The 13725-nt window shown below is 38.1% G+C and overlaps 1 protein-coding gene across 7 annotated transcripts in view; it reads left to right on the plus strand.

The window, feature by feature from the left end:
• Cdk19 (cyclin dependent kinase 19) overlaps positions 1-13725 on the plus strand; it is a 142153-nt gene that overhangs the window by 79012 nt on the left and 49416 nt on the right. For all 7 annotated transcript variants that reach the window (XM_070010562.1, XM_070010561.1, XM_070010560.1 and 4 more), the window contains 2 exons: positions 6328-6385; positions 12874-13005. In XM_070010562.1, the coding sequence (XP_069866663.1) occupies positions 6328-6385; positions 12874-13005 (190 nt within the window). The remainder of the gene's footprint in view (positions 1-6327; positions 6386-12873; positions 13006-13725) is intronic.

Here is a 13725-nt window from a genome sequence, read left to right on the forward strand (position 1 = left end):
AAGTCCTTGGTGGTGGTGGTGGTGGTGGTGGTACCACGGTGGTGGGTGTGTGTAGAGAGAGAGGGAGTATAGGTGGTGGTAGAGATGACAGAATGGTGACATTGATCAAGGTGCATATATTGTACTCATAAATTGACAAGTCAAATTGAAACTCTTTTATACTACTACTTAAAGATAAAAAATAAGCTGGGCACCGGTGGCTCATGCCTGTAATCCTAGCTACTCAGGAGGCTGAGATCTGAGGATCGAGGTTCAAAGCCAGCCTGGGCAGGAAAGTCCGTGAAACTCTTATCTCCAATAAACCCAGAAAACCGGAAGTGGCGCTGTAGCTCAAGTGGTAGAGTGCTTGCCTTGAGCTGAAGAGCTGAGGGACAGCATCCAGGCCCAGAGTTCAAGCTCCACGACCCACCAAAAAAACAAAAAGATAAAAAATAGGTTTGGTGCCAGTGGCTCATGCCTGTAATCCTAGCTACTCAGGAGGCTGAGATCTGAGAGTTGAGGTTCAAAGTCAGCTAGTGCCAGAAAGATTGGGCGATTTAATCACCCAACCTTTAGCTACCAAAAAGCTGAAAGTGAAGTTGTGGCTCACGTGGTAGAGTGCTAGCTTTTCCCTCAAAAAGCTCAAGGACAATGCCCAGGACCTGAATTCAAGGCCCAGGATTGGCACAAAAAAAAAAAAAAAGGATAAATAGATATTTGCATGTGTTATAATTTAGAAATATATTGAAGAAATAAGTATGAATCCATATATTTTACATTTGTAGCCAAAAACAACAACAAAAGATTAAATAAATATATAACTCCTCTATGTGATCTAGGTTTTAATTTGGGTACAGGAGTTTTTTTGATATGGTTTAAACTCTGGATTCTTTTCTCAAATGGAACAAAAAATTCATGTGTCACTACCCTAGTAAACCATACCACTGCCCCATCCTCATCTCAGACTCTGCATGGAGACCTCACACTTACAGAGTTTCTATAGGCTTCAAGTATGTTATCTCAAAGGTGTTCTTCACCAACTTCCAAGAACTAGATCTTCCATTCTCTCTCCCTTCCTCCCTCTCCCTGTCTCTCCTTCTCTCTCACCACCCCCCAATTCTTACTTCTTTTTTTTGGGGGGGGTGGTTTGGTGTGGGGCCTGGGTGCTGTCCCTGAGCTCTTCAGCTCAAGGCCTAGCGCCTTACCACTTGAGCCACAGTGCCACTTCGGTTTTCTGGTGGTTAATTGGAGATAAGAGTATCACAGACTTTCTTGCCTGGGCTGGCAGTTTAGACTGTGTCTTCTAGAAATCTCATTTTTACTAAGGCCTTCAGAGTTATCCTCCACATTTGCCTTTGCCTCCTTTCCACTTATTTGGGGTGCATTTATTGAGTCACCAATGACCTTCCAATTGTCCATTTGGTTGCATCTTCTGACAGCCCCTCCCCTTTTTATACAAAGGAGTTGCCATTCAACAAAAATTTATGGATACAATATATCTTGATTAATGTCATCCCTTTCAACATATTTACCCATCCTTCCTGTTCCCACTCCCTCCCTCATCTTTTTAATTTGTAGGATATACACTGAATTCTTGACTGCATTCCCCCTCCCCCCCCCCCCCCCCCCCCCCCGCTTCTGTCTACCTTTTCCCCTATCCCTTTTGAGTACTTGCTTCCTGGTGTTTTATTTTACCTGACAGCTACTTATAAAATTTATTTCCCTTAGCTGTTAGAACCCTGTGCTACCTAGATTTTTGTCTTTTCCTCTTTTCTTTTCTCTCCAGACTGGGTCTTAATATGTAGCCTAAAGTAGATCAAACTCTAGATCTTCCTGCTCTGCCTCCAGAGTGCTTGAATTACATACCAATATCATGCCTGATTACGTATATATTTTTAGAATTCCATTTCTTTCATTGTAATATTAATACATGCAAAATTAAACCTTATGTAACTATTTAACATTGTAGAAATGAGTCTTTAAATCCTATCATTAGAAATTGAGTGGGTGTATGGGGCTGGGAATATAGCCTAATGGTAAAGTACTTGCCTAGTATGCATGAAGCCCTGGGTTTGATTCCTCAGTATCATATAAACAGAAGAAGCCAGAAGTGGCACCTGTGGCTCAAGTGGTAGAATGCTAGCCTAGAGCAAAAGAAGCTCAGGGACAGTACCTAGGCCCTGAGTTCAAGCCCAGGACTGGCAAAAAAAAAAAAGAGAGAGAGAGAAAGAAATTGGGTAGGGGGAATATTAAAATCTTCTCCCTTCCTCCCTTCATTCTTCCTTCCACCTATTTATTATAGAATTATTTAAAAGAAATGGGTAAGAGAGAAAGGTAATAAAACAATGCAAATTCTTGTCTTTGGTAATTTTATCCTTTAGGTAACCTATATATCTGTTAATACCTTTTCCTTTTGTGTTATGGTCCTTACATTTAGGTGGTCTCTTGTTAATAGCATATGAGTAGGTTTGGGGTTTGATGCAGTGTGGTGGTCATCTTTATAAAAATTATCCAGGGGGCTGGGAAGTTGGCTCAGTGGTAGCATGCTTGCCTCGCATGCATGAGGCCCTGGGTTCGATTCCTCAGCACCACATAAGCAGAAAAATCTGGAAGTGGCATTGTGGCTCAAGTGGTAGGGGCTAGCCTGAGCTGAAGAGCTGAGGAACAGTGCCCAAGTCCAGAGTTCAGCCCCAACAACCTACAAGGAAAAAAAAAATTATCCAGAAATGCACTCACACCTGTAACCATAGCTACCCAGGAGGCTGAGATCTGAGGATCTCAGTTCAAAACCAGCCCAGGCAGGAAAGTCTGTGAAACTCTTATCTTCAATTACCACCAGAAAACCGGAAGTGGCACTGTGGTTCAAGTGGTAGAGCCTACCCTTGAACCAAAGAGCTAAGAGATAGCGCCCAGGCCCATAGTTCAAGCCCCATGACTGACAAAAAGAAATTATCCAGAATTATCCTCCTGAAGACTATCCTCATATTCACTGAAAAGCATCATAGTCTCTTAGTAATTCTTGTTTTTTTTTTTTACTTTAGTACTTTTCATAATGTCTTCTATTCTAAAACAACTTAGATCTATTGTAGATTTAAGTTTTTTGAAGTCAAGGACTTCATTTTTCTCTTGAAAATCTTCAGTTCTGTGGTTTTTTTGGTTGTTGTTGTTTGGTTTGGTTTCATGCTAGAATTAGGGCTTTAATTCAAGTCCTCTTGGTCTTGTTCTGTTTTTTTGCTCACAACTGGCACCCTACCACTTGAGCCATACCTCCACTTTTTGATGATTATTTGGAGATAAGAATCTCATATATTTATGAGATTTATGGCTCTGAATTTGTGATTCTCAGATCTTAGCCTCCTTAGTAGCTAGAATTATAGACATGAGCCACTGGCTGCCATATAGCATTTTATATTAAATGAATCTTCGATAAGTAGTTGTCAAACTTGAATTTTGAAAATTCAGTTTTGTCTGATGCTATTTTACTTGTCCTGTTGCGACAGACTAGTCCTTTCCTGTGTTTTTAGTTTTCATAGTTTAGTGACAATAACTTTCAAATGCAGATCTCCTATTCCTATTCAGTGTCATCTCCTTCTTGTTTTCCTTAGTAGCTCTCATAACTCCTATTTCCATAAAAGGCATTATTCTTCAAGTTACATAAATTCAAGATCTTGATGAAAACTTTTTCACTCTATTTTCTTAATCTTTTGACTGGAACCAGTCACAACAGTAAATTTTTCATTCTAAAGTATTCTTAGCTTCAAATCCTCCAGTTCCCTTATCACCTCATACTCAGTTCTGCTACCAGTTTACTTCCTCTTTTTTAAAATATTTTTTTAATTGTAAAAATGCTGTAGAGAGGGGTTACAGTTACAGGAGCAAGGTAATGAGTACATTTCCTATCAAGCATTGTTGCCTCCTCCTTTGTTTTTCCCCTACCATCCCTTCCCTCCCACTTCCACAACTACACCTCCCCCCCCCAGCCTAAATTGTAAAGTTCATTTTTCAACCTAGTGTGTTGTACATCTCATTGTTGCAATGGGTCCACCTGTATCCCTATTTAAACAATTTGTTTTTTCCCTTCCCCTCCACAAATTAGACCGACATCAAATACAGTGAAAACGGATTATACCATTAGGGAGGAAGATACAAAGCAACAAAAAAAATCACATGGTACATTATAAATGCATTAGAAACAATAGCAAGAAAGAAAAAACCACTTGTGTCCCTATCTTGTGGTTCATTTCGCTTAACATCATCTTATCTGGTCATATCTGCTCGTCCCAGACATATACTAGTTATTGCAAATAAGGGAAACCATGGGACCTATGTTTCTTTGGGCTTGGCTTACTTCATTTAATGTAATTTTTCCATACTTCCTCTTTTGAGTAATCTCACTGACTATAATATAGGGTCAGATTATGTCATCCAGCATTTAAAGAATGTATCTACCACCCCCATTGTGAACCTTTTCCTTCCTGTCAAGTCAGACTTCTTAATTGTATTCTAAGCATACTTGTTCATTATCTTTTGGGGTGGAGAGGGGAATACTGAGGTCTGGACTCTGGGCCTTGTACTTGTTTGACTTTACTTGGTCAGTTTATGCCCTACTCCTTGAGTCATACCTACAACCTGACTTTTTGTTGGTTATTTTTGGAGATGAAATCTCACAAACTTTTTTACCTGGGCTGAATTTGGACCTTGTCCTACCAGATCTCAGACTCCTGAATAGCAGGCTATATCCTAGCTACTGGTTTGTGTAGCACCTGGCTTGTGTAGCACCTGGCTTGTTAACTTTTGCAATGCCCTGGTCCTTCCTCTACTCAGCTATGCTGGATTCTGCTCAGTATTACTGTTTTCAATTTAAAAAAAATCAGAGATAAAAAAGTAAAAGTACTCCAATTTAGTCTCTAATTGCATACCTCAGACCTTTGTATAACTAGCTTCTAATAGTATACAACCTTCTAAATAGTATCTGGAGATTAGAAGCTTTAGTTTACCACAATTTGTCCTTCTTTTAATGCTTTGTATTGATAACCTTATATCTAGGAAATACTAAAAACATGTTTACTGATTTAATGGATGAGCCCAATAAATTAAAAACACACGATTTTTCCTTCCAAAGTATTTACAAAGGTGACTTATTGGCTGGGAATGTGGCTTAGTGGTAGAGTGCATGCCTAGCATACTTGAAGCCCTGGGTTCAATTCCTTAGTATCACATAAACAGAAAAAACTGAAGTGGTTCTGTGGCTTAAGTGGTAGAACTCTAGCCTTTTGCTTAGAAAGGCTCAGGGACGGAGCCCAGGCCCCTGAGTTCAGCCCCAGGAAGGGGTGGGGAGGCGGGAGGGTTAGGTGATTTATTTCCTTCCCCATACACCTAATCCTGTCATCATTTGTTTACAAATATCTGCAGGTGGGGAAGAATTAAAAGATGACAGATAAGCTTAGAGTTGGTGGCTCTTGCCTTTTAATCCTACCTACTCGGGAGGCTGAGATCTGAGGATTAGTGTTTGAAGCCAGCCAGGGCAGGAAAGTTCTTGAGACTCTTATCACTAATAAGTTACTCACAAAATGCCAGAAGTGATGCTGTGGCTCAAGTGGTAGAGCTTTAGCCTTAAGCAAAAAAAGCTTAGGGATGCTCCTACGGCCAGAGTTCGAGCCCCAGGACCAGCAAGAGAGGAGAGAAAAAGTAGAGATAACAGATTTGCAGCATATACTTTTTCTTTATCAAATCTGTATCAATTTTGCTTTTGTTTCCCTACATCTTAAAATTATATTTGGAGTTTCTTACTTTTGCATGTATTATTGCTGATATGAATGTCAGTGGTGTCTGTTGAATGTTGATCATGTTTTCCAGTGGTAGTTTAAAAATATTTAGCAAGGAATATTCCATTTGATTTACATGTTTTTGTTTGTCATTTGACTTATTTAAGTGAACACAATTATTTTGTCTATGTTTGATTTTTAGCTCTACCAACTTTTCTTTCCCTCAATACATAAATTCTTTGTTGGGTCAATAAGCAATTTATATAGTTTGTGCAGGTTTTAAAATATCATTACTAGTTTTTATATATGGTGAATAGAAATGATAGGTTTAATCACTTCGTAAGTATTTGGGTGGTATAGTTTTGAAAACAAGGTATGTTTCCATGGCGAATGTATTTATATAAAATTAGTGCTAACTTTCAAGTGTATGTCAAGTGCTTCAACTATGTAAAGGGTACTTAATATTTGATTAGTTTAGTTTTGATGAAAATATAGAAATGATATTTTCAATTATAAGGTTTTCCATTTAGAGCATGTCAAAAGAATAAGCATAGTAATTTGAATGCTCTATTTTTATTTCTAGAAACCAGCAAATATCCTAGTAATGGGAGAAGGTCCTGAAAGGGGGAGAGTCAAAATAGGTAGGTAATTAATCCTAAAATAATTTATTAAGAACTGATTATAAAGATGTTTCCCTTCTTCACACTCTTATTTAAATAGTTAATTTAAAAATATTACAGTATTCTTAGCAAAAGCATTGGAAAATATAGGCAGATAATCTATAAAAACCCTTAGGGAAATGGGAGGGAGAAACTGGGGAAAAGTGAAGGAAGGAATGATACAGTCCAAAAAGAAATGTAGGGCTGGTAAGGTGGCTCAGTGATAGAGCACTTGCCTTGCATGCATGAGGCCCTGGGTTCGATTCCTCAGCACCACATAAGCAAAATGAAAAAAGCCAGAAGTGGTGCTGTGGTTCAAGTGGTAGAGCGCTAGCCTTGAGCTGAAGAGCTGAGGGACAGCGCCCAGGCCCAGAGTTCAGGCCCCACGACCAGACCCCCCCCCCCCCCAAAAAAAAAAGAAAAAAAAGAAAAAAAAAGAGAAATGTATGCATTACCTGAATTGTGAAATGGCTGTTTCTCTATAACATCTTAATAATAACAATAAAATTATATTTTTGAAAAAATACTAGGGCTTTTCCCAAAATAAGATAATTCTAAAGTTGAGACATCACTGGGAATTGACTAGCAAGCTCACAAAACACTAAATCCATATAATATCCCAGTCTTGTGTTAAATGTTACCACCATTGTTCTGCATAGTCATCCGAAGCAAATCTCCTAAATCTTAGTTCCTTCCTTCACCTCCTCCCTCCCTCCTTTCTCTCTTTCTTTCTCCCTTTCTCTCTTTCTCTCTTTTCTCTTTCTTTCCTTCCTTCCCTCTCTCCCTCCCTCCCATGATCCCTCCCTCCCCAACTTTTCTTTCCTTGAATAAGTCTCCCTGGCCCTGAGACAGTCTCACAATCTCTTCTTACTCTTCCACCCCAGCCTGTAATGTTCCATGCTAGGTACTATCATGTTTTTTTTCCAAATGAATATATATTTGTTTGTATGTGTGTATGTATGTGTACACATAGGTATATACACACATCTTCTTACACTTGCCTGTCTTAGATTAAAACATGGCCAGAAAGGATTTTAAAATAAAATTCGTTTCACCAGCTTGGTTTTTGTTTTTTTGTTTTTGTCGGTCTTGGGTCTTGAACTCTGGGCCTGGGCGCTGTCCCTCAGCTCTTCAGCTCAAGGCTAGCACTCTATCCCTTGAGCCATAGCGCCACTTCCAGCTTTTTCTACTTATGTGGTGCTGAGGAATCGAACCCAGGGCCTTGTGCGTGCAAGGCAAGCACTCTACCATCGAGTCACCTTCCCAGCCCCTGGTTTTTGGTTTTTGTTTTTCTGTTGGAATATACTATATTAGAGTTGTGCTTACGTGACTTCCTCCAAATTCATGGCTTCCTACTTCAACTGAGCCTGTCCCACTGCTTGATTTCCTACTTATGGCTCAATTCCTGAAGGTGTTCTAAGTTAGTTTTCCTTTCTTTAAATCTCTGTTCTGAGTTTGCTGAATACAAATTTATTTTAAAAATATTTATGTTAATTAAGCACCTGGTAGCCACTTCCTCTTTTCCCTTTCCAACACTCCTTATTGTTTCTATTATTTTATACCCACTGTCTTTCTTTTTTTTGGTGGTGGTGGGGGGGGTCCGGTCGTGGGTCCTGAACTCTGGGCCTGGGCGCTGTCCCTCAGCTCTTCAGCTCAAGGCTAGCACTCTACCACTTGAGCCACAGCGCCACTTCCGGCTTTTTTCTTTTTGCTTATGTGGTGCTGAGGAATCGAACTCAGGGCCTCATGCATGCAAGGCAAGCGCTCTACCACTGAGCCACCTTCCCAGCCCCCGCACTGTCTTTCTTACAGGCATTTGTTGTGTACCTGCTTTTTGCCAGATGCAAGTGGAAGGGAGATAAAGGATAGTCCCTCCTTATGAGAGATAGCCAGATAAACAACTTACTATAGTGTACTACTTGCTTCCATATGTTACCTTATTTGTTTTACACAACCCTCTTCTAAAAGATATCAAAGACAAGAAAGTCAGTCTTTCTTGTCTAAATACAGTCTTTCTTGTCTTTGATATCTTTTAGAAGTCATAGGTTGTCCTGAGATTTTTCTGCTACAAATGTGGGTACCTGGTGATATCAGAGCTATCTGGTATAATGTCACTGATTTTTGTTAGAACAACTGAGCTTTTGATCTAGCTTTAGGGAAATAGTGAATCTTCCCTTTCTAAGGTACTATCTTAGTCTTTTTTCTGACTTTTAAATATCTTCCCACTTGACTTAAATTCCCCATAACATAACTTTGCCATTTAAGCCCTTCTTGTTTCTCCTTTTTCAACATTTATAGTCCTCTTCCCAATTTAAAAATAAATCTTTATCTCCACATTGTTTTATTTAGCATTTCTGATATTCCCCCCTTCAAACACAAATTCAGACACTCTTTTTCCTCTATTGTTGGTGTTTACCCTTTGCTTTCACTTAATTGTTTACAAGTAAGCCTCTTAGTTGTATCCCTCTATCAAAACTTTCTCTAAAAGGTGACCTCTATCTTAATAAGTGTATCAGTCACTGTTCTCCTTTACTGCTGTAAATCATTTGTTCTTCTGACTAGCTGTCCTTGAGACCTTCTCCTTTGGCTTATATGGAATTATGAAATTCTGTTTTTATATCTACTGCTTTTGCTGTTAGTCTACATTTTATTCACTATTTCCTGTTATGTTTTATTAACCTATTTTAAGACATTGTAAACACTGGTTTGGGGAATGGTCTCCATCTCCCTCTAGAATATTTAAGGGATTTGATAAGTTATATCCTCAGTCTTAGAGTCTTTGGCACTTATTGTAAGATTTTAGATTTTAGATTCTGTTCTTCCCAACTAAAGGTGTTCTCCCCTCTATTTGGGTTTCCTCCTACAACATATACTCCATTGTCCCAAAGCAAATTCAGTATCATTTTAGATTCTCTGTTGTTTATGCCCTTCACTACATCCTTTTCCCCCAATCTAATGTCTTCTTACCATTCTTCAACATAAAATTCTATAATCTGTAATCTGGTCAGCGCAGTTACTTTATTGTTAAGAATGTCAGTATTATACTGCTGGGGGATGGGGGCTCACACCTTTAATCTTAGCCATTCTGGAAGCTGAGATTTGAGGATTATGATTAGATGCCAGTGGGCTGGAAAGTCTTTGAGACTTTTTTTTTGGGGGGGTCCGGTCGTGGGGCCTGAACTCTGGGCCTGGGCGCTGTCCCTCAGCTCTTCAGTTCAAGGCTAGCACTCTACCACTTGAACCACAGCGCCACTTCCGGCTTTTTTTTTTTTTTTGCTTATGTGGTGCTGAGGGATCGAACCCAGGGCCTCAGGCATGCAAGGCAAGCGCTCTACCACTGAGCCAACTTCCCAGCCCAGTCTTTGAGACTTTTATCTCCCATTAACCACCAAAGAGCCAAAAGTAGAGCTGTGTCCCAAATGGTAGAGAGGTAGCCTTGAGCAGAAAAAGCTCAGGAACAATGTCCAGGCCTGAGTTCAAGCCCCAGTATTGGCACAAAAGAAAAGAAAAAGAGAATTATAATTGTATACAAGATCAACCAGGATTTTAAGTAAACAGTAGCTGCTGGGGGGGGGGCAGTGACTCATGCCTGTAATCCTAGCTACTCAGGAGATTTGAGGACCATGGCAATAAACTCCATTAGTCTCTTCTGTCCAGTCAACTACTAAAAAAAAGCTGGAAGTCTAACTGTGGCTCAAGAGGTAGAGTGTTAGCCTTGAGTAAGCAAAGCTCAGGGACAGTGCCCAGGCCCTGAGTTCAAACTGAGGACTAGCATTTAAAAAAAAAGTAAGCAGTAATTAATAATAAAGTTCTAATGAAGAAACGATTGATTTAGTTGATTGAGCTTCTTGTTTTAATAGCACATTATTTTTTAATTTCACTAGTAATATTTTTATGGTGCTGGAGATTGAACCCAGAACCTCATACATACTAGCTAAGTATTCTACCACTGAGATACATATTCCCAACTTCATCATCACTGTTATAAAAAAATAACAATCATAGGGGAACTGAGAACATAGCTAGCTCAGTGGTAGGATTTTTTGCCTAGCATGAATTAGGTTCTGGGTTCCCAGACCTTATAAAAATGTCCCCCCCCCCTCTCCCTCTCTCTCCCCCCCCCCCCCCCAATATCTATCTAGTCTGTTGCTGGATCCTGGATCTTGCACTTGCTAGTCAGGCACTCTATCACTGAGCTACACCCTCCATCCCTTATAACTTACTTATTGCCTTTATGTTTTACTATAAAAATACTTGTCTTCCAGGATTCGGATCAAGTTCTACTTTCAATTTAGTCTATTAAACTATTTAGTCTATTAAACTATTTAGTCCATAAATGTCTATTAAACATTATTCTCGATAACACCTTGAAGGAGACATAATCCCTTCATAGATTTTGTACCTAGTAAAAACCAGCAACTTACTTTATTCTCATTATGTAATTAGCTTTTTACTTTTATATACTCCCTGTATTTTGTTATATAAGTTCTTTGTGTGGTAGAACTTGTGTGACTGCTTTTCTATCATTTGATATTGCCTGATTAGGATCCACACCAGAATTCTGCTACATCAGTCTTCTTAATTGAACAATTCCACTCAGTCTGATATTTAAAAATTCTTCTAGTAGTGTTTTGGCTAGTTAACTTTTGTCTAAATTAGTAATTATTTGAAAAGTGGTTTGAAGCGCTTTTAATGTTTATATAATAGGAATAATTTTTAAAACTATTTTCTTCTTTTTGGCCTTGATTTCATCTAGTCATTAAATAGATGTACTTACCTAAAACTAAAGAGATAAAGTGTAAGGGGAGAAATAAAAGCTATTGCCTCTGCTTTAAAGTGCTTTTTAATGAATTATATGGCATTTCATCATACTTTGCCATCAACTGTAATCCATATCTGGTTGTTTAATCTGATTAACCATATCATTTGCAGCCATTTTTATCTATTTGGTGACATACTTTGCTATCAACAACAATGATCATTTATTAAATGTATAAAGCATTGCTTTGAATATTGTGCAATATTATAGAATGATAGGTATAATATTAGTAAAATGGTTGAATATTTTTGTTTGCTACAGGGAAATTTAGTTTAAAAAGAATAGGCATCAGTGTAGTCTTCCTTGGGTTACTTTGCTTCTTAAGACCTAGATACTCCAAAGCATCCTCAAAAAGTCTTGTAAATTTTTTAAATGTAAAAATTTCAAACTCTAAAGCAACAAAATCACAGTAATCAAAATTTTAATGTATATTATGTCATAGCAGATTAGTTTTAGATTAAGTGATTTTCTATAGTTGAAATGCTTTTGTCTATTTGTGCATTTTATAGTATAGTGGGGCCCCTTATGTATTCAAATTACCTGCATATATTACATATTTCAAATTAAGAGGTTTATCATTCGTGTGACAGCGACTTTGTGACTTGTAATTGTCATATATATAATCTACTGGATGTATAATTAGTCAGATCCTAAATTGTAGCATGATTTTTTAAATACTGAGCTCTTTACTTACTATTGCTATCAATGTGGACAAGTCATTCAACTGCTTTGGCCTTAGATCTTTCATCTCAGGAGTGCTTATTAAACTATTATTTTTATGAAGATTAAATTAGGTAATACAGGTTATATGTGTGTTTGTGTGCCATTTGTAAACTTACAAAATCTAAAAAAATAGTTTCTATGACTTAACTGTAGTTTTGAATACTCTTTTTATTAGTTTTATGTAGCCCCTAAAATTTAAATCAATTAACTTTGGTTTAGACCTTTGTTAAATACTGCTTTATAACTAGTTATAACTTGTGTATTCTAGTCATATTTTTGGAAACGTGTGATATGTTGGTTACTCTTCAGCTGATTTTCTGGAGGACAAAAGCCACAGTTTGTGGAATTTTCTGTTTTTCATGTTATAAATACTTCTATCATAGCCAGTTCCAAGTCACCAATATGCTGTATGAAAGAGCTCCATACAAATCAGCTCTTGTGAGTTTGTAGGGAAGTTGGCCTTAGGACATACTGAACCTAGGTGTAATCAGTTCTTCTATACATAGGTAGGTATGCAGAAATAATAAGTAATTGTTTAGATTTTTAGACTGTTTTAGATTTGAAAAACATTTAAGAATATTTTAACTGTCCCTGCAGTCAGAGCTGGATTCTAATTCTGACTCTGAACCTACTTTATGGGGTCTTGGCCAAGTCAGAGGAAACTATTTTGCTCTTTTTTTTTTTTTTTTGAGCATACTCCCACAAGTATAACTATTTTGCTCTTAATCAACAAAACAGGCACAGTAGTAGTATCTTTTTGGGTGTGGGGGAGTACTAAACATAATCCCCACTGTGTGATATAGATTTCTGCTTTTATTTTTTTCAGAGGGAAAGCATTGTTCTATAAGGCCAGTAGCTATTGTTGTCAACCCTGAATGGTTTTAATAATGTGATACTAAATTTTATATGAATTTATTTTATTTTTTAGCTGATATGGGTTTTGCCAGATTGTTCAATTCTCCCCTAAAGCCACTAGCAGATTTGGATCCAGTAGTTGTGACATTTTGGTATCGGGCTCCAGAACTTTTGCTTGGTGCGAGGCATTATACAAAGGCCATTGGTAAGTTGATCTAAAATGATTTATCGTCTTGACATCAAATTCATTAATACCAAGTATCTATGAAATGTAAGTAAGTATAACTTTATTATAGCTTTATAATACTAAAGCTACTTGGTAAAACCTAGTATATAGCTCTTTGTAAGAGTTCTATTGACTTCTATATTTCTCGATTTCAAATTTTTTTTTTTTTTTAAGAGGTATTGGGCCCCGGGCATCAGTGGCTCATGCCTGTAATCGTGGCTACTCAGGAGGCTCAGATCTGAGGATCACGGTTTAAAGCAGCCCAGGCAGGAAAGTCTGTGAGACTCTTATCTCCAGTTAGCCACCAGAAAACCAGAAGTGGTGCCAGAGCTCAGGAACAGCCCAAGGCCCAGAATTCAAGCCCCACAACCCACAACTGACTAAAAAAAAAAAAAAAAGTACTAGGGTTTGAATTCAGGACCTCACACTTACTAGGCAATTATTCTGTCACTTGAGACATTTTGTCAGTCCCCTTATTCATTGGTTATTTTTATTTATTTATTTATTCTTTATGGTCATTTTTAAGCTGGGCGCCTTTGGCTCACCCTTGTAATGCCATCTGCTCAGGAGGCTGAGATCTGAGGATCATGGTTCAAAGCCAGCCTGGGGAGGGGATTTTTATCTCTACTTATATACGAAAAAGCCAGAAGTGAAGCTGTAGCTCAAGTAGTAGAATGCTAACCTTGAGCAAAAATCCCC

Source organism: Dipodomys merriami, unplaced genomic scaffold (genome assembly GCF_024711535.1).
Source record: "Dipodomys merriami isolate MVZ:Mamm:240054 unplaced genomic scaffold, mDipMer1.0.p SCAF_8, whole genome shotgun sequence".
In the NCBI taxonomy this organism is placed as follows: Eukaryota; Metazoa; Chordata; class Mammalia; order Rodentia; family Heteromyidae; genus Dipodomys; species Dipodomys merriami.